This window comes from Arvicanthis niloticus, chromosome 3 (assembly GCF_011762505.2).
Source record: "Arvicanthis niloticus isolate mArvNil1 chromosome 3, mArvNil1.pat.X, whole genome shotgun sequence".
Taxonomy (NCBI): domain Eukaryota; kingdom Metazoa; phylum Chordata; class Mammalia; order Rodentia; family Muridae; genus Arvicanthis; species Arvicanthis niloticus.
The window spans coordinates 64,982,297-65,002,081 of record NC_047660.1 but is presented as its reverse complement, the minus strand read 5'-3'; the positions used below and the strand labels follow the sequence as shown (position 1 = coordinate 65,002,081).

Sequence of the window (19,785 nt, the reverse complement as noted above, 5' to 3'; positions counted from 1 at the left end):
AGGAAGTGGTAGCTGCAGTCAAGCACATGCACTGGCTGGTTGTGTAGGATCAAGGTCCAGCAGAAGAAAGCTTTGGGAGAGAAAACTTGTCCCTGAAGTATTGCAGCTCAATAAAATCAGGCACTCTCAGACAGTTTTGGTGAACAACTCATGCACTTTATTTCTTGTGGGCAGGGACCTTATAAACATTTTGGGGTGAGGTGGGATCTAGGGATAAATCTTCCCATTGGCTCAGTCTAAGAAATTTGAGAGCTGGGCTTCTGGTCTGGGCCTGAGCACTGAGCAGATCCCGGGTGGCAGCTCTGCACCCAATCTCACAAATCCAGAGGAAACAGGCCTCCCAGGAGCTCCAACCCAGGCAGTATCTTAGGTAAGGAGACAGCAACACCAGCCCCAAACAGGAAGTAACTGGGACCAACTGAGGCCCAGGAATTCATTTCTGGCCCTGAGCACTGGTTCCTTCCAGTCAGTGCTGAGCACTGAGAAGATCTTGGGCCCCAGCTCTAACTTCTGTAGTAACACCCACCCTTCACAGTTCTGATACAAACAAGATAATAGGAAGAACAGGCTCCAGTCAGAGACAGTTAGTGCAGGTAGCACTAAGGAGATCCAGATGGCAAAATGCAAGTGCAAGAACATAAGCATCAGCAACCCAGGGTACTTGGCATCATTAGAACCTACTTCTCCCACATTAAAAAGTCCTGAACTCCTCATATCACCAGGACAGCAAGACTCAGATTTAAAATTACTTCTAATGATGATGATAGAGGACTTTAAGAAGGTCATAAATAACACTCTCAAAGAATTTGAGAACACAGGTCAACAAGCCCTTGAAGAGGAAACACAAAAATCTCTTTAAAAAATTACAAGAGAACACAACCAAACAGGTGAAGGAATTGAACAAAACCATCCAGGATATAAAAATAGATGTAGAAACAATAAAAAAAAATCTCAAAGTGAGACTACCCTGGAGATAGAAAACCTAGGAAAAAGATCAGGAGTCATAGATGCAAGCATCACCAACAGAATACAAGAGAAAGAAGAGAGAATCTCACATGCAGAAGATGCCATAGAAAATATTGACACAACTGTCAAAGAAAACACAAAATGCAAAAAGTACAAAACATTCAGGAAATCTAGGACACAAGGAGAAAACCAAACCTAAGGATAATAGGTTCAGATGAAAGTGAAGATTCCCAACTTAAAGGGCCAATAAATGTCTTCAACAAAATTGTAGAAGAAATCTTCCCTAACCTAAAGAAAGAAATGCCCTTAAACATACAAGAAGCCTACAGAATGCCAAATAGACTAGACCAGAAAAGAAATACTTCCCATCACATAATAATCAAAACAACAAATGTGCAAAACAAAGAAAGAATATTAAATGCTGTAAGGGAAAAGGGCCAAGTAACATATAAAGGCAGACCTATAAGAATTATACCAGACTTCTCAACAGAGTCTATAAAAGCAAGAAGATCCTGGACAGATGTCATACAGATCCTAAAAGAACACAAATACCTAGCAAAACTCTCAATTACCATAGATATGAAACCAAGATATTCCATGACAAAACCAAATTTACACAATATCTTTCCACAAACCTAGCATTACAAAGAATAATAGCCGGAAAGCTCCAATACAAGGAGGAAGATTATACCCTAGAAAGAGCAAGAAAGTAATCCTCTTCCAACAAACTCACAAAAAGATAGCCACACAAAGATAATTCCACCTCTAATAACAAAAATAACAGGAAGCAACAATCACTGTTCCTTAATATCTCTTAACATCAATGGACTCAATTCCCCATTAGAAAGACATAGGCTAATGGACTGGATACATAAACAGGACCTAGCATTTTGCTGCATACAGGAAACCCACCTCAGTGACAAAGACAGACACTACCTCAGAGTAAAAGGCTAGAAAACAATTTTTTAAGCAAATGGTCCTTAGAAACAAGCTGGAGTCACCATTCTGAAACCTCCAGCCCAAGAACACAGAGGGAGGAACTCAGGGCTCCAACTGTATAGGCAGTTGAGAGTGGCCTTATCAGGCATCAGTGGAAGTGGAAGGCCTTGGTGTCTGAAAGTTTGGATTCCCTAGTATTGGGGAATTTGAGAGCAGGGAGGTGGGAATGGGAGGATAGTGGGAGCACACCCTCATAGAAACTCTCAGAATTATATGGACTAGACATGACAGAAGCAGGCTGCCAGAAGACTAGATTCCAGAATTCAAACAAAAAATTATCAGTCCCTAATAATTCTGCATCAGTATGTCTGTCAGATGATCCTGCGCCAGAAGGCTGAAGATCAGATACTCCAACGTTTTATAGTATATGGACTGTCTAGGTGTTCAGCTGTCTCTATAAATTGGCTAAGTTTTAGAAGCTATGCTTTGTGCTTCCCATAATTTCAGTTAACTCAGTTATTCTGGATTTCTGATGGGGTTGAAGACTTATAGTCTCTTAGCCAATCCTGGCTATTTACTTTGAGAGAAAAGATTTGAGAGGATGGTTTTCAGCTGACATTCATTCTAAAGCCAAGAAAAAAGGTAGGTTCAGAACTAAGTCTTTTAGTTAGGAGAGATGACAGAGGTTCTAGTTAGTCAACAAAATGATGGACTGGGTATTAGGTCTATCTTGTGCCTTACTGATACAAATTGGTATAGTTATACTCTAATTGTATTTTAAGAGAAAAGTTTTATTTTAACAGGAAGGGTGATATGTAGGAGGAGCTAAGATGGGAGGAGGAAAAAGAGGAAGAGGAAGACTAAGGAAGGAAGAAGAGAAGGTGAGGAGGAGCTAGGAGATAAGAAAGAGGGGAGGGAACATAGAGGTAGATGTTTGAATGTATCTGCCAGTCAAAGATAGTTGATATATCTAGGTTGGGTATTGGGTTACACTTCTGATTGTATGGGCATCTTGTTATTGAGCATTACCAAACTTATAAAGCCTTTGATTAATATTTTTTAAAAAGTTACTAATAAAAAAGGAAGTTAGAGATACCTATTTATATAGGACTTCAAGTGTGGTTCCTATTTGACATTCCTAGTGGGGTGGACCAGGCATGTGTTCCAGGACAGGAATCTGATCTGGAGCTTGTTCAATCTCCTGCTATTCTCAGTTATGAGTTTTTATCAGGGTACAGAACTTTGCTGCAATCTTACCAGTTCTTCTGTCTGATGGCATGCCTACTGCCCCACACCCCTGAACAGCCACCCACAACAAACCCCATCTCTTGGGTCCCTAGCATTTACGTATCCTCTGAAAAGTTCTCAAAATTCCAAATGCTACACAATTGCAGAAGCTATCTGCAGCTGGCAAAATCATGCCTCAGCTAGAGCATGGGGCAAATCAGAGTCAGCTTCTGTGGTCAGTTTGAAGCAGCCTCATAGCCCACACCTGGGATTAAAATGAAAAGAATTTTTTATAATATTTCTTAAAGAAACCAAAATTCTAAAATTGTCACTACAGTCACAGCATTAGAAAGATTGACAACCACTGCCCTGGTGAACCCTAACTAAGCTAATTAGCAACCAATATCCCTTATGAACATAGATACAAAATTCTCAATAAAGTACTTGCAAAATGAATCCAAGTAACATTAAGAAATATTAACCACCATGACCAAGTTGGCTTCATCCCTGAGATTCAGGAAAGTTTCAACATAAGTACAAGTATATTTCCAGCACTGTCCAGGATTGAACTGCTTACCAAAGCCAAGACATACAGAACTGCTTGATTTCAAGGAGCCCTGCCTCAAATGTCTGGCCAGTCTCTTTCTTCTCCTTGTATCAAATGGATTTAACAGGCATTTACAGAATATTCAATATGGTGGATGCAGAATACACATGTTCCTCCAATACTCATTGGCCATTATCTGAAATGACTTACATTTTTGGGATGGTGCTACACTGAAGAAAGAGTCTGAGTCTTGGAGCCATTTAAACAAAACCCAGATCAACCTGATTTTTTGCTTTGTATTCTCCCACATAGAAGACCATCCTCAATATTTCCAAAGAAACAAGAGTGACACTGTGCCTGGGACTGGAAACCTAGTAAGCTCCCCAGGGCGAGTACAGTCATGGATCTTGAAGAAGAATCTACAACCACCAATGTACTAAACCACTATAATCCATAGCTACATGCTAAATGCTTGTCCTAATATACAAATATGCACAGATCTCACCACCCCTTAAAAAAAAACAACTCCAACAGTCATAGACCACTACAGAAAACCAAACCCCATCAAAATGCAGAGAAAAATGACTGTGTGCTACCCAGTCCCCGCTGATATCTACAACACAACTCCTGCACCTACAGCTCAAGAATTGTCATAGGAGAGGAGGCATAAAACTTCTAGGAGCCAGAAACACAGGAAGTTTGCTGTGAGATTTTGTGTTCTGGAAATGACAGAGAAGCTATGAAGACTCACATCTAGTACCAGGAAACTACAACAACAACAATACCCATGAAGCATCACCAATGTGGCTACCTTAACAAGAGCTATACAAGGACAACACCAAAAGACATGTGAACATGGAAGGGGGAATCTCATGGGACATCAACCCTAATCAAACACCTAGAGTCAATCAAGCAATGTTGAGAGCAGGAAAAACTGTCCAAGTACAGAGTTGTTGGTTACTGCCAAGTTATACCTATCACAACTGCACCCGTGGAAATCACCATGCTGGTTGTTACTGAGGTTCATAGGCATCATAGTTCGTTAGGACAACTGGCTACTTCCCTCCCTTGGAAGGCACCATCTTTACCATACATGCTAGTCTTCATGAATGTGTTTCCTTTTCTTTTTTATGATAACTTTATATAGTTAAATTTTTCTTGACGTTTTAAACTTCTTAAAACCTAATTGAATTTTGTTGTTTTTAATTTCCTATGTATTAATCTCTGTTTCATCTTTATCATGCCCATTTTTCTGATTACTTTGGGCTTCCTTATTCTTTTCTAGTTGACTAAAGTGAAATCTTAGGTAGCTAACTTTATACTTTTTTCCTTTTTCTAATGTAAATATTCATTCTGCAGTAAATCTCCAGCCCCAATAAGCCTGTGCAAAAAGCATACTGCATGAGTAGATTGGGCAGATTTACCACTATACTATTCTATTCCTCAGCTATGAGATTCCCTTGCTACTTGCAGCTTCTCCACACCACATGGTTCTGCTCCATCTTTCTTCCACTACCTCTTCCTTTATTTTCCTTCAGTTTCTCCATCTTCCTCCCTCCTTCCTCTCTTCTCCCTTCTCTAAAACCTTCAGTCCTGCCTTTCCCTTCCACTGCCCAATCACAGGGCTCTAGCCTTTATTTGACCAGTTAAAATGGGCAAAAGGTTCACATGAAATCACCTGAGTATTGATCCACTCCTCTTCAGGAAACAGAATTAACATCAAAATACAAACAGCACCAGGGCAATCCACACCATTTCCCCATTTTTTCTAATTAAAAGGCTCTTTTCTCTCAGATATAAATTGAGCATGACTATTACAATTATGCAATTTATAAAGTATAAAATACACTTAACAACTAATCCATTATATCTGTCAATTTAGATAAAGCACTCTACCATCTATCTATCCTAACTTAAAAAGCTTACAATTTTATACCTGAATTATGTCCTGCTTTTAGCATGTATTCCATATAAAAACCATCCTCTGAAATCTATATCATCTCTCTTTTGCTAAACAGCTTGAGTTGGCTATCAGAGCACAACCAGTTTTCAACCCCATCAGGAATGACTTAAATACTACCTGAAAGTATAGGAAGCACAAAAGATAGCTTCCAAAACTTAACCAATTGTAGAGCTACGGCTCACTACCTCAATCCTCAAAATGTTGGAACATCAGTCTCCAGTCTTCTGGCCCAGGATCTTCTGACAGACCCCTGTAAAGCAGAACTGTTAAAGACTGCTTACCCTGTCTTGGCAGAGCTAGCAGTCAACTTTTCTGCATAATGTGTTCTTTTCCTGAATAGTATTTTTGTCTGTAGATGAATTGAGGCAATTCTTGCCCAGGGGCTTTCTCACCACAACTGGAGCATCTCCATTGATGCTCAATTTTTTTCTTTGAACCAAGAAGGGGGTCTTGTCAGGAGCAGACATGTCTCTAATCAAATGATCTTTAATAATGAACTGGCCTTAAATGTCATATTCTTGGACTTCTGATGCCTTTGAAGACTATCTGTGTTAAGTAATCTGAACTGTTAAACCTTAACTATTCTTAGCCATTTCTATTTGAGTAAACTAAAAGCACCTTATTATAATTACATCAGAATCTAATACAACTATGAGTTTACTATCTGGCCCTTAATTTGTATTACTTAATTGTCCTAAATTGTTTGCAATGGCAGTTATTACAAGAACTAAGTTAATTAAGCCTTGTATTCTTCTTTTATTTAAAATACATTTCAGATTTTATCCCCTCACCCAATTCCCCCTACCAACCAGGAACCCCCATCTCATCCCCCCTGCCTCCACAAGGGTGTGCCCCCACCTACCCCCCACCCCACCATTGAATTCCTCCCCGCTCGGTGTTCAGCCTTCATGGGGCCAGGGATCTCCTCTCCCACCCATGCCCGACAAGGCCGCCCTCCCCTAAGTATCCAGCTGAAATCATGGGTGCCTCCCTTTGTGTTCCCAGGCTGGTGGTTTAGACCCTGGGGAGCTCTGGTTGGCTGGCACTGTTTCAGTTCCTTCAGTCCTCTAACTTCTTCATTGGGAACCCTTGATCAGATCAATGGGTAGCTTCGAGCATCTGCCTCTGGATATGTCAGACTCTGGCAGACCTTTGAGGAGACAGCTGCATCAGGCTCCTGTCAGCATGCACTTCCTGACATCCATATTGGCATCTATCTTTGGTGACTGCACATGGGATGGATATCAAGGTAGAGTAGTCTCCTGATGGCCCCTCCTTGACATTCTGTCCCACACTTTGTTGCCTTATTTGCTCTCTTGAGCAATCTGTTGCTCCTTCCAAGAAGGACCGAGGCATCCACACTTGGTCTTCCTTCTTCATGAGCCTCATGTGATCAGTTAGTTGAATCTTGGCTATTTCAAAATTTTGGGCTAACATCCGCTTATCAGTGAAAAATACCATGTGTGTTCTTTTGTGATTGGGTTACCTCACTCAGGATGATAGTTTCTAGTTCCATCCATTTACCTAAGAATTTCTCAAATTCATTGTTTTTAATAGCTGAGTAGTACTCCATTCTGTAAATGTACCACATTTTTTGTATCCATTCCTCTGTTGAAAGACATCTGGGTTCTTTCTTGCTTCTGGCTATTATAAATAAGGCTGCTATGAACATAGTGGAGCATATGTCCTTGTTATATGTTGGAGCATCTTCTGGGTATATGCCCAGGAGTGGTATACATTGGTCTTCCAGTAGTGCTATGTCCAATTTTCTGAGGAAACGCCAGACTGATTTCCAGAGTGGTTGTACCAGCTTGCATTCTCACCAACAATGGAGGAGTGTTCCCCTTTCTCCACATCCTCGCCAGCATCTACCATCACTTGAAATTTTTATCTTAGCCATTCTGACTGGTGTGAGGTGTTATCTCAGGGTTGTTTTAATTTGCATTTTCCTGATGACTAAGGATGTTGAGCATTTCTTAAGATGCTTCTCAGCCATTCGAATTTCCTCGGTTGAGAATTCTTTGTTTAGCTCTGTACCCCATTTTTAATAGGGTTATTCGGTGTCTGGAGTCTAATTTCTTAAGTTCTTTGTATATATTGGATATTAGCCCTCTATCGAATCTAGGCTTGGTAATGATCTTTTCCCAATATGTTGGTTGCTGTTTTGTCTTATTGACAGTGTCTTTTGCCTTACAGAAGCTTTGTAATATTATGAGGTCCCATTTGTCAATTCTAGATCTTAGATCATAGATCATAGGTTTTCTGTTCAGGAACTTTTCCCCTGTGCCTAATTATTTTAGGGTCTTGTCCCACCTTCTCTTCTATTTGTTTCAGTGTATCTGGTTTTATGTGAAGGTCCTTTATCCACTTGGACTTGAGCTTTGTAAATGGGGATAAGAATGGATTGATTTGCATTTTTCTACATGCTGACCTCCAGTTGAACCAGCACCATTTGTTGAAAATGCTGTCCTTTTTCCACTAGGTTGTTTCAGCTCCTTTGTCAAAGATCAAGTGACCATAGGTGTGTGGGTACATTTCTGGGTCTTCAATTCTATTCCATTGATCTTCCTGCCTGTCTCTGTACCAATACCATGAAGTTTTTATCACTACTGCTCTGTAGTACAGTTTGAGGTCAGGGATGGTGATTCCCCCAGAAGTTCTTTTATTGTTGAGAATGGTTCTCACTATCCTGGGTTTTTTGTTATTCCAAATGAATTTGCAAATTGCTCTTTCTATCTCTATGAAGAATTGATTTGGAATTTTGATGGGATTGCATTGAACCTGTAAATTGCTTTTGGCAAGATGACCATTTTTACTAAGTTAATCCTGCCAATCCAGGAGCATGGGAGATCTTCTCATTTTCTGAGATCTTCAGTTTCTTTCTTCAGAGACTTGAAATTCTTGTCATACAGATCTTTCACTTGCTTGGTTAGATTCACTCCAAGATATATCATTTGTGACTATTGTGAAGGGTGTCATTTCCATAATTTCTTTTTCAGCCCGTTTATCTTTTGAGTAGAGGAAAGCTACAGATTTGTTTGAGATGATTTTATATCAGGCCACTTTGCTGAAATTGTTTATCAGGTTTAGGAGTTCTCTGGTGGAAGTTTTAGGGTCACTTAAGTATACTAACATATCATCTGCAAATAGTGAAATTTTGACTTCTTCTTTTCCTATTTGTATCCCTTTGACTTCTTTTTGTTGTCTAATTGCTCTGGCTAGGACTTCCAGTACTATCTTGAATAGATAGGGTGAGAGTGGGCAGCCTTGTCTAGTCCCTGATCTTAGTGGGATTGCTTCAAGTTTGTCTCCATTTAGTTTGATGTTGGCTACTGGCTTGCTGTATATTGCTTTTACTATGTTTAGTTATGGGCCTTGAATTCCTGATCTTTCCAAGACTTTTAACATGAAGAGATGTTGAGTTTTGTCAAACACTTTCTCTGCATCTAGTGAGATGATCATGTTTTTTTTCCTTTGGGTTTATTATGTAGTGGATTACATTGATGGATTTTTGAATATAGAACCATCCCTGCATTCCTGGGATCAGGCCTACTTGATTGTGATGGATGATTGTTTTGATGTGTTCTTGGATTTGGTTTGCCAGAATTTTATTGATTATTTTTGCATCAATATTTATAAGTGAGATTGGTCTAAAGTTCTCTTTCTTTGTTGGGTCTTTGTGAGGTTTAGGTATGAGCGTAATTGTAGCTTCATAGAGTGAATTGGGTATTGTTCCTTCTGTTTCTATTCTGTGGAACAGTTTGAAGACAATTGGTATTAGGTCTTCCTTGAAGGTCTGATAGAATTCTACACTAAAACCATCCGGTCCCGGACTTATTTTGGTGGGGAGACTTTTAATGACTGCTTCTATTTCTTTAGGGGTTATGGGACTGTTTAGATGGTTTATCTGCTCCTCATTTAACTTTGGTACCTGGTATCTGTCTAGAAAATTGTCCATTTCATCCAGATTTTCCAATTTTGTTGAGTATAGGCCTTTGTAGTAGGATCTGATGATTTTTTTTAATTTCCTCAGTTTCTGTTGTTATGTCTCCCTTTTCAGTTCTGATTTTATTAATTTGGATACTGTCTCTCTGCCCTTTGCTTAGTCTGGCTAAGGGTTTATCTATCTTGTTGATTTTCTCAAAGAACTAGCTCTTGGTTTTGTTGATATTTTGTATAGTTCTTTCTGTTTCTACTTGCTTGATTTCAGCTCTGAGTTTGATTATTTCCTGCCATCTACTCCTTTTGGGAATGTTAGCTTCTTTTTGTTCTAAAGCTTTCTGGTGTGCTGTCAAGTTGTTAGTGTATGCTCTCTCAAGTTTTTTTTGTAAACGCTTAGAGCTATGAGTTTTCCTCTAAGTACTGCTTTCATGGAGTTTCACAAGTTTTGGTATGATGTGTCCCCTTTTTATTAAATTCTAAAAAGTCTTTAATTTCTTTCTTTTCTTCTTCCTTTACCAAGTCATCATTGAGTAGAGTGTTGTTCAGTTTCCACGTGTAGGTGGGCTTTCCATTGTTTTTTGTTGTTATTAAAGACCAGCCTTGGTCCATGGTGGTCTGATAGGGTACACTGGATTATTTCAATCTTTTTGTATCTGTTGAGGCCTGTTTTGTGACAAATTATATGGTCTATTTTGGAGAAGGTACCATGAGATGCTGAGAAAAAGGTATATTTTTTGTTTTAGGATGAAATGTTCTATACATATCAGTTACATCCATTTGGCTCATAACTTCTGTTAGTTTTATTGTGTCTCTGTTTAGTTTCTGTTTCCATGATCTGTCCATTGCTGAGAGTGGGGTGTTGAAATCCCCCACTATTATTGCATGAGATGCAATGTATTCTTTGAGCTTTAGTAAAGTTTCTTTTACGTATGTGGGTGCCCTTACATTTGTCAGTCTCACCACAACTGACAACATATTCAATGCTATCCATTTTTATAAGCACTGACTGAGTTACAGTCCACAATTTTTCTTACATTTTAGCTTTCTTTTGGGGTGTTTTCAAACTTGGAAGTATTTTTCAATTTCCTTCCAATATTTTCTTTGACAGGTAGATTTTTTAGAATTATGTTTTCTGGTTTTCATTGTTTTGAGTTGTCTCTGATTTATTTCTTAATTCTGATTTACTTAAGAGATATATTTGGACTCCTGGCCTGGACCACTGGTTCCTTCCGGTCTGGGCCAGAGCACTGAGCAGATCTTGGGTGGCAGCTCTGCCCCCAACCTCCAAGAACCCAGAGGAAGCAGGGATCCCAGGCGCTCTAACTTGGACAGTATCTTAGAAACTAGTTCTCAGATCTGAGGCCTGGATCAGACCTCTGCCAGGTCTGCTGTTGTGTGGACCACAGATTCCACCTGAGACATACTGGAAGGTCCACTCAACCCAGAGCCACAGAGGAACAACTGAACTCAGAGCGTCAGACAACATATCCTGAGATATTCTAGAGGAGACACTGCACCCAGAACAGCAGACACCTAGCTGGACTGCTACCTTGGAGGCACCGTATCCTGAGGCATCCTAGAGGTACCACTGTAATCAGTGCAGCTGGAAAAGATCACAGAGACATCTGGACCCCTAGGAGATCAGACACAAACTAGATAACTGGAAAGGCAGGCTTCAGTCAGAGGCAGCAAGTACAGGCAGCACTAGAGTTAACCAGATGGCAAAAGGCAAGAGCAAGAACGTAAGCAACAGAAACCAAAGTTATATGGCATCAACAGAACCCAGCTCCTCCATCAGAGCAAGCCCTGAACACCCCATCACACCAGAAAAGCAGGAATCAGAATTAAAATCACTTCTCATGATGATGATAGAGGGCTTTAAGAAAGACATAACTAACACTCTCAAAGAACTTAAGGAGAACACTGGTAGACAGATAGAAACCCTTAAAGAGGAAACACAAAAATCCCTTAAGGAATTGCAAGAAAAATGCAACCAAACGGGAAAAGGAATTAAACAGAACTATGCAGGATCTAAAAATGGAAGTAGAAACAATAAAGAAATCACAAAGGGACAATATCCTGGAGATAGAAAACCTTAAAAAAAGATCAGGAGTCATAGACACAAGTATCACCAACAGAATACAAGAGATGGAAGAGAGAATCTCATGTGCAGAAGATACTATGGAAAACATTGACACAACTGTCAAAGAAAATGCAAAATACAAAAAGCTACTAACCCAAAATATACAAGAAATCCAAGACACAATGAGAAGGCCAAACCTAAGGATAATAGGTATAGATGAGGGGGAAGACTCCCAACATAAAGGACCAGTAAATATCCTCAACAAAATTATAGAGGAAAACTTCCCTAACCTAGAAAAAGAGATGTCCATAAATATACAAGAAGCCTACAGAACTCCAAATAGTTTAGACCAGAAAAGAAATATTTCCCGCCATATAATAGTCAAAACATCAAATGTACAAAACAAAGAAAAAATACTAAAAGCAGTAAGGGAAAAAGGCAAAGTAACATAAAGGCAGACCTATAAGAATTACACCAGACTTCTCACCAGAGACCATAAAAGCCAGAAGATCCTGGACCGATATCATACAGACCCTAAGAGAACACAAATGCCAGCCCAGACTACTATACCCAGCAAAACTCTCAATCATTATTGATGGAGAAACTAAAATATTCCATGACAAATCCAAATTTACACAGTATCTCAACACAAATCCAGCACTTCAAAGAATAATTGGTGGAAAACTCCAACACAAGGAGGGAAACTACAACCTAGAAAAAGCAAGAAAGTAATCTTCCAAAAACTGTAAAAGAAGGTAGCTACACAAACATATCTCCACGGATGTTAGCCCAAAAGCTTGGATCAGCGAAGACGCAACTCACAGACCACATGAAGCTCATGAAGAAGGAAGACCAAGAGGGGATGCCTCAGTTCTACTTAGAACGAGAAACAAAAATGCTCAAGGGAGCAAATAGGGAAACAAAACATGGAACAGAAACTGAAGGAGGGGCCATCAGGAGACCATTCCACCTGGGTATTCATCCCATGTACAGCCACCTAAGCTAAACACTGTTGTGGATGGCTGGAAGTGCATAATGTGAGGAACATGATATAGCTGTCTCCTTAGAGGTCTGCCAAAGACTAACACACTCAGAGGACGATGCTCACAGTTAACCACTGATATGATCAGGAGTTTCCCAATGGAGAACTTAGTGAGAGGACTGAAGGAGCAGAAAGGGTTAGTGACCCCAGGTAGAAAGCAACAATACCAAACAACCAGAGCCCACCAGGGTCTAAACCACCGGCCTGGGAACACATAGGGAGGGACCCAAGACTCCAGAGATATATGTAGTGGAGGGGATAGTGAGGGGGGGGTAGGTGCGGTCACTGCCTCATAGAAGCATGAGGAGGGGGATGAAATAGGAGGTTTCTGGGTGGTGGGAGGAAGTAGGGTAAGGGGATAAAATCTGAAACGTAAATACTACAACCAATTTTAACAAGCAAAAAAAAAAAGTTGTCAGAACCAACATCTTTTTTAAAAAAATGTCAGCCCCCTGGGGGGGGATTTTTTTTCTTGGTACTAAAACTTATTCTGAGAATTGTATATTGCAGAATACACAGCCTTGGTGTATCTACTCATCAAGCATACTGAGCAGACCTGCCCAAACCTCCGATGTCCTGGAATTCCACCTGGATTCAGTGAAGACACAGCATCAGAGGCTTATCAACTTACTCTTCCCCCCACCCCTCTTCTAAAATCTCAACACCCTTAATCAGCTTGAAGAAGTTAAAGAAGAGTCAGCACCCCTATTCCCTGAGCTTGGGGACTAAGGTGGTTAATAATGGTCTGTCTTTCTAGGGAAAAGTAGTGGTTTTGTTCGAACAGGGGGGATTAGCTAGGACTTATTGCATAGCCATAACCTATTGGTAGAAATCTGTAAAATTATTATCAAGATGAAGTTATAAATTCTTAAATGGTACAAAATTTACTTTGACTTCAAATTTAAGCCTCTTATTAATATAAAAGTGAGATGAATATTGATACTCTCATGGGCATTGTGCCTGTATAACACATTTAGGAATACAAGGCCTAGACCCAGCCCTTTTTTAACTTTTTTAACTGATTTGGGATGGTTAACCTATGAGTTAAGGGACTATAGCAAATTCATGGTTTTGAGTTTATTGTTAGGGTGTTTTCTATATTTTATTTAGAAATAGCTGAGAGGAGTGAACAGACAACCATCCAGATTACCTTACATGGATAGTTGGTTTTCAAAACATCAGAAGTCCATAGAATTGATGCTACAAATATTTATATATTAATGTTCATTTTGATTAGAGACCTGTCTGCTCCGGACAGCTTCCTGTTGTGGATTCTAAGAAGAAATTGAGCATCCTTGGAGTTACTCCAGTTGTGTGGTGACAGCCACTAGGCAAGAATTGCCTCTCTCCATCTACAGACAAATTACTGTCCAGAAAAGGACACACATGCAGAATAGTCGACTGATTATATCTGCCTAGACAGAGTAATCAGCCCTTAATAATCCTGCATCACTAAGGTCTGTCAGATGATTCTGGGCCAGAAGGCTGAAGATTTGATGCTCCAATGTTCAGTAGTATAGGGGCTTTTCAGGTGTTCAGTGGTCTCTATAAATTGGCTAAGTTTTAGAAGTTATGTTTAGTGCTTCCCATAACTTCAGTTAACTCAATCATTCTGGATTTCTGATGAGGTTGAAGACCTATAGTCTCATAGCCAATCCTGGCTATTTACTTTGAGAGAAAAGATCTGAGTAGATGGTTTTCAGCTGACATTCATTCTAAAGCCAAAAAAGCCAGGATCAATAGTAAGTGTTTTAGTTAGAAGAGATAACAGAGGTTCTGGTTAGGCAACAAAATGATGGACTGGGTATTAGGACTATCTTGTACCTCACTGGTACAATTAGGAATAAGTATGCTCTAATTCTATTTTGAGAGAAAAGTTTTACTTTAACAGGAACAGTGATATGTAGGAGGAGCTAAGTGGGAAGGAGTACTGAGATGGAACAAGGAGAGAAGATGAAGAAGAGGAGAAGCTAGGTGATGAGAGAGAGAGAGAGAGAGAGGGGGCATGGAGGCAGATGGTCACAGGTCTCCACCAGTCAAAGATAGTTTTTATATCTAGGTTTGGGTTACACTTCTGATTGAGCATTACCAAACTTATAAATCCTTTGATTAACATTTTTAAAAAATCGTATAAAAGCAAAAAGGAAAGGGGGCATGGGACAGGGGTGTTCTAGGGAGGGGAAATGTGGAAAGGGGATGGCATCTTAAATGTAAATAAAATATAAAATAAAATAAATTTTAAAGAGAGAGATATTTGAACATTTTGTGGTTGTTGTTGTTGTTTTCGGGTACTGAATACTGAGCCCAAATTTAATCAATTAAATGATGTTTCACAGGGCACACAGAACTACTTATTTATTAAATATTAAATTTTTATTTCATGAATTTTGTCTCTGTGTGTGTGAGAGAGAGTGTGTGTGCACATGTGTGTTCCCATGTGTGCACATATCTGTTCACTTGGGGTAAATGGTAATCGTCTTCCTCTAGCACACCCACATTGGTTTTTCCTTCACTGACTCTGGAGCTCCCTGACTCAGAGAATGACTGGGCAAGGACCTGCCTCTGTCCATACAGCCAACGCCTATCACTGGGTTCACACATTAGCAGCCATTGATCAGCTGTTATGTGGATGCTGAGGACCTAAAATCGGGTCCTCCAGCTTGTGCACCAAGCGCTTTTCCCACTATCTCCTCAGCCCAAGAAAATATATATTTTTGTCTTATTAGACAGTTTTTCTTTAATATTGGGAATCTGAAAAAAGGAAACTCTTACAAAATTGTTTAGTCCATGTTTACCTTTACCATTTTTGTCACTCCTACCGAACATAATACATCCAAGGTTTATCAGTGACTACATACTTTGGGCATATTTTATCAAATGTAAAAATAACCAGCAAAAAAGGACCAAGTTTATGCTCAGCATTTTAAAAAGGAGAGATTATAAAATTCATGTGCAGGGTAGAGTCTGAAATATGAAGAATTAACATACATGGTACTGGTCTATTGGAATTGGTGCCTTCTCTGAACAAGACGGAATGGATGTTTAGGATGCATGTCAGAAACTACAGTATATTAGAGCATATCACACAAAACCGCCTTCAAGGAGAAATTCACTGGCTGCCACTGCAAGTTTCATTAGCAGAGACTCAGGCAAGGTTGCAATGGGTTTTTCTTCACATCTGGCTCAACTTTTGGAGCTTGCTTACGTGTTCCCTAAATACCTGCTTCACCTGCTTGTTCCTCAGAGTGTAGATGAAGGGGTTGAGAGTGGGTGTCACTACAGTGTTGAGTAATGCCACCACCTTGTTATGATCCTCCCCCTGCCCATTCTTGCCAGACCGGACATACATGAAGATACAGCTGCCATAGAAGAGAGACACCACAATAATATGAGAGGAGCAAGTTGAGAAGGCTTTTTTCCTTTCCTTGGCTGAAGGAATATGAAGGATGGTATAGAGAATGTGGCCATAGCAGGTAGCAGTCACAGACATAGTACCCAAGAGGTTGAGACTGGCAATAACAAAACATAAGAACTCTATCAGGCTTGTATCTGCACATATGAGTTCCATAAGTGGAAAGTTGTCACAAAAGAAATGGTTAATGATGTTGGGGCCACAGAATGGCTGAAGAAAAATAATAGTACTGGGAGCCGTGATGAGAAGCAATCCTGACATCCATGAGCAAAACACAAGCTGGACACAGACTCTTTTGCTCATAATGGTAGCATAACGCAAAGGGTTACAAATGGCCACGTACCTGTCAAAGGACATCACTGCCAGTAGAAAGAACTCAGTGGAGCCAAGGAAAAAATAGAAGAACATTTGGAGGAAACAACCTAGTAGGGAGATGGTCTTATGTCCTGTGATAATGTTGGTTAGCATCTTGGGGAAGATGACAGAGGTGAACCAGATCTCCAGCACTGCAAAATTGCGGAGGAAGTAGTACATGGGGGTGTAAAGGCGCCTGTCCACAAGGGTGATGAAGATGATGAGGAAGTTTCCCAGCAGAATGAGGAAGTAAGTCAGGAGGAAGCCCAGGAAGATGAGCACCTGCAACTCACAGGCATCTGACAGCCCCAGCAAAATGAACTCAGTAACAATGGTGCTGTTTTCCATGGTTCCTCCCACCTCTGCTGGGGCTGTTCATGGACCCTGCTGAACATCAGACCCTGTGAGTTCTGAGCACCTGAGGACAACAAGGCTGGAAATACAGAGGAATGAGTGTTACACTTGTAGCTGGAGGAGTCCTTTAGAGGTTTCAGCTCCTTGTCCTCTCGTTCCTCAAACTGATGAGTAAGATGTATCACTGAGTCAGCAGAAAATCATAAACTTTGACTTCATTTTACTAAATTCTGGGTAATTTTCTACCTCAATTGATTTTAAACAACTTAGTATCTAACCTATTTTTTTCTGCAAGAAATTTTTTATCATTTTAGATCAGATCATATTTTTCTATATTCATTTAAAAGTTGTATACACCCACCTAAATTAATGAAAACTTTTCCTTTTGCAAATCTTGTGTCCTGTGAATCAAAATTTTTCATAAGCATCATGAACGAAAAGCTTTCTATCGAAGGCATTTTTGTTGAAAATATTGTGACTGCATTTGAATTCCCATTACTAGAGCTTAAAACAAAACCAAACAATACCCATTGTCTTGCACTACTAAGACAAATAATAGCCAATACATAGTCCAGGGTTGAACATGAAACCTTTCTTTATTACCAAAATTAGTAGGCTAATAATGTAAGAATGATGAAACAAAAAGTATAGTATATTTAGGGGACTATATATTTTTCAAATGTGTCATAGGTATAAAAATATTGTCTGTGGGCTGGTCAGATGGTTCAGTGAGTATAGCACATGTTATGCAACATTGACAACCATAGTTTCATTCCTGGAACCCATGTAAAGGTAAAAGGACAGAACAAAGTCCAAAAAGTGGTCCTCTGACTGCCACTTGACCTTCAGCACATTATAATAATAATGAATATAAAATATCATCAGCTCACTATACAAAGCTTAGGGATGTAGAGTAAAAGGAATAAAGACTCCTCTGTCACCCAGCACAGATAGCATTTATGATGATTTCTTAATTTGAACATTTATTCTTCTATTTTTACCTATGTGTATATCTGGGTGTGTGCAGGTGTGTGCATGTGTGTGCAGATGCATTCAGAAACCAATGGTATTGGATCCCCTGGAGCTGAAGTTGCCCAACCTAAAATGGGGGCTTGAGTTGAAGTCAAGTCCTCTGCGACAGCAGTATGGTCTTCTGACCTCTGAGCCATCTCTTCAGTCCCTGTCTGTGAAGATTCTGATGCAGGACTGAGTGGGTAGCTCAGCAGCACACCCCTTGTCTCCTGTGTGCTGGTTTCAAGCACCACAGTTCTGTTTTGCAGAAACAGAATTTCTTTGTTGCATTTTCTATCATCTATATATTAGCTTATATAACTCTGCTCACAGATTATGCATTCATCCCCTGTAATATATTAACAAAATGAAATATCATTGTCATAAATGTTCTGTAATTATTTGACTACTATTTTTGAAGACTTCAGGTACCAAAACTGATATGTAAATAAGAAAGCATACATTGTTATCATGTTTAGTGCTTTTATATTATAGCTTCAATAATCAAAACAAATCATGTAATATCCATTCAGTTATTCATAAAGTCAATCTCAACTGCTCAGTTTATGTTTTTACCTTAAGGTCTGTCGTGTGTTCTGCAGATCATGATCAGGCAGTTCTTGTCCCATTATACTTCACATACTACCAAACCTTCATGTTTTCCAGCCACCCACTTCCCCTGCTATACTCCCTCCCTCCTTCCTCCCAAAGTGAGTTGTCTCTGGATACTTACTAGAACCAGAATTACCACCTCCTTAGGTGGCTCCTAACCCCAAGTGACATTGCTGGGACCCTTGCCTGAGAAAGTTGAATATACATCTACGGTTCCTATATTAGAGGGACAGACATCAATGGATGACTCGTGTGACTGGCTCTTTACATGCTGTACATGATCTTCCAGTCTCACTATGCCCATAGAAGACTCTGGGGCACAGTAATCACAATAGACCTTTGTCTTTGTGGTCTGGGAATAGGCCTGAGGTATTAGACGTTCTCTTTGGTCTCTATGGAAATTTAAGATGTCCAGAGATGTATAACTCAGATTTGAATCATCTGAGATTCTCTGTTTTTGCTGGCTGGAACTGTCCTTCCCTTGAGATTCATTACCATCAGTGATAATAGGGACTTAGGAAGATCCCTTTCCTCTTACTTCATTCAACCCTCAGGCTAAAAGTTGACTCTGCTGTGGCAAGAAGACCAGAAACTTCCAATAAAGTTTTAATTAGGACAAAGATCTGCTGGGCCATTCAGACTTGTGGACTGAAGAACCACTGGATTCTTGTACTTTCCATTGGGAGACGACCATTGTTGAACTGAACATGACCTGTAAGACACTCTAGCAATATATGTGTGTGCATGTGTGTGTGTATACATATATATATATATATATATATATATATATATATATATATATATATATTATATGGATGTATTCATTCTAAACATTCAACTCCTCTAGAGCAGCAGTTCTCAATCTGTGTCTCATGACTTCTTTGGGTTCCTTTCACAGCTGCATATCAGATATTATATTGCAATTTCTAACAGTAGCAATTACAGTTCTGATGTACCAACAAAATAATTTTGTTTGGGGATCACCACATGAGGGACTATATGAAAGTGTCACATGTAGCTGGCATTGCTACTTTGTGGGTTCTTTTTTCCACAATTATTCAACCCTTTCAACCCCTTAATATTACATAGGACAGTGGGGAAAGGATAGAAAGGAAAGAAAGAGATCCCTAAATCTATTTTTTTCTCTTCTTCTTGTTTCCTCCTTGAGTATTATTAGTACTAACAAACTAACAACTTAGTATATAACCTATTTGTTATGCAATGAATTTTTTATTATTTTAGATGAGATCGTATTTTTTCTATATTTATTTAAAAGTTGTATATACTCTCATAAATTAATGAAAACTTTTCCCTTTGCAAATCCTGTGTCCTA

The 19,785-nt window shown here is 39.5% G+C and overlaps 1 protein-coding gene across 3 annotated transcripts; it reads right to left on the bottom strand.

Moving 5' to 3' along the window:
• Positions 1-15,060: 15,060 nt before the first annotated feature.
• On the bottom strand, positions 15,061-18,853 carry LOC117705609 (olfactory receptor 6E1-like). Of its 3 annotated transcripts, XM_076931035.1 has the most exons (3): positions 18,574-18,853; positions 17,191-18,189; positions 15,061-16,908 (listed from the first exon to the last, which is right to left on the bottom strand). In XM_076931035.1, the coding sequence occupies exon 3, from the start codon at positions 16,821-16,823 to the stop codon at positions 15,882-15,884; it is 942 nt and encodes a 313-aa protein (XP_076787150.1). In that variant the 5' UTR covers positions 16,824-16,908; positions 17,191-18,189; positions 18,574-18,853; the 3' UTR covers positions 15,061-15,881. The 3 variants fall into 3 exon arrangements, with proteins under 3 accessions (XP_076787150.1, XP_076787149.1, XP_034354238.1); XM_076931034.1 differs by lacking the exon at positions 17,191-18,189; XM_034498347.2 differs by lacking the exons at positions 17,191-18,189; positions 18,574-18,853 and adding an exon at positions 18,417-18,555.
• Positions 18,854-19,785: the final 932 nt, after the last annotated feature.

Coding starts and splice junctions, on each gene's coding strand:
- LOC117705609 (XM_076931035.1), bottom strand. CDS start 16,823: ATGGAAAACAGCACCATTGTTACTGAGTTCATTTTGCTGGGGCTGTCA.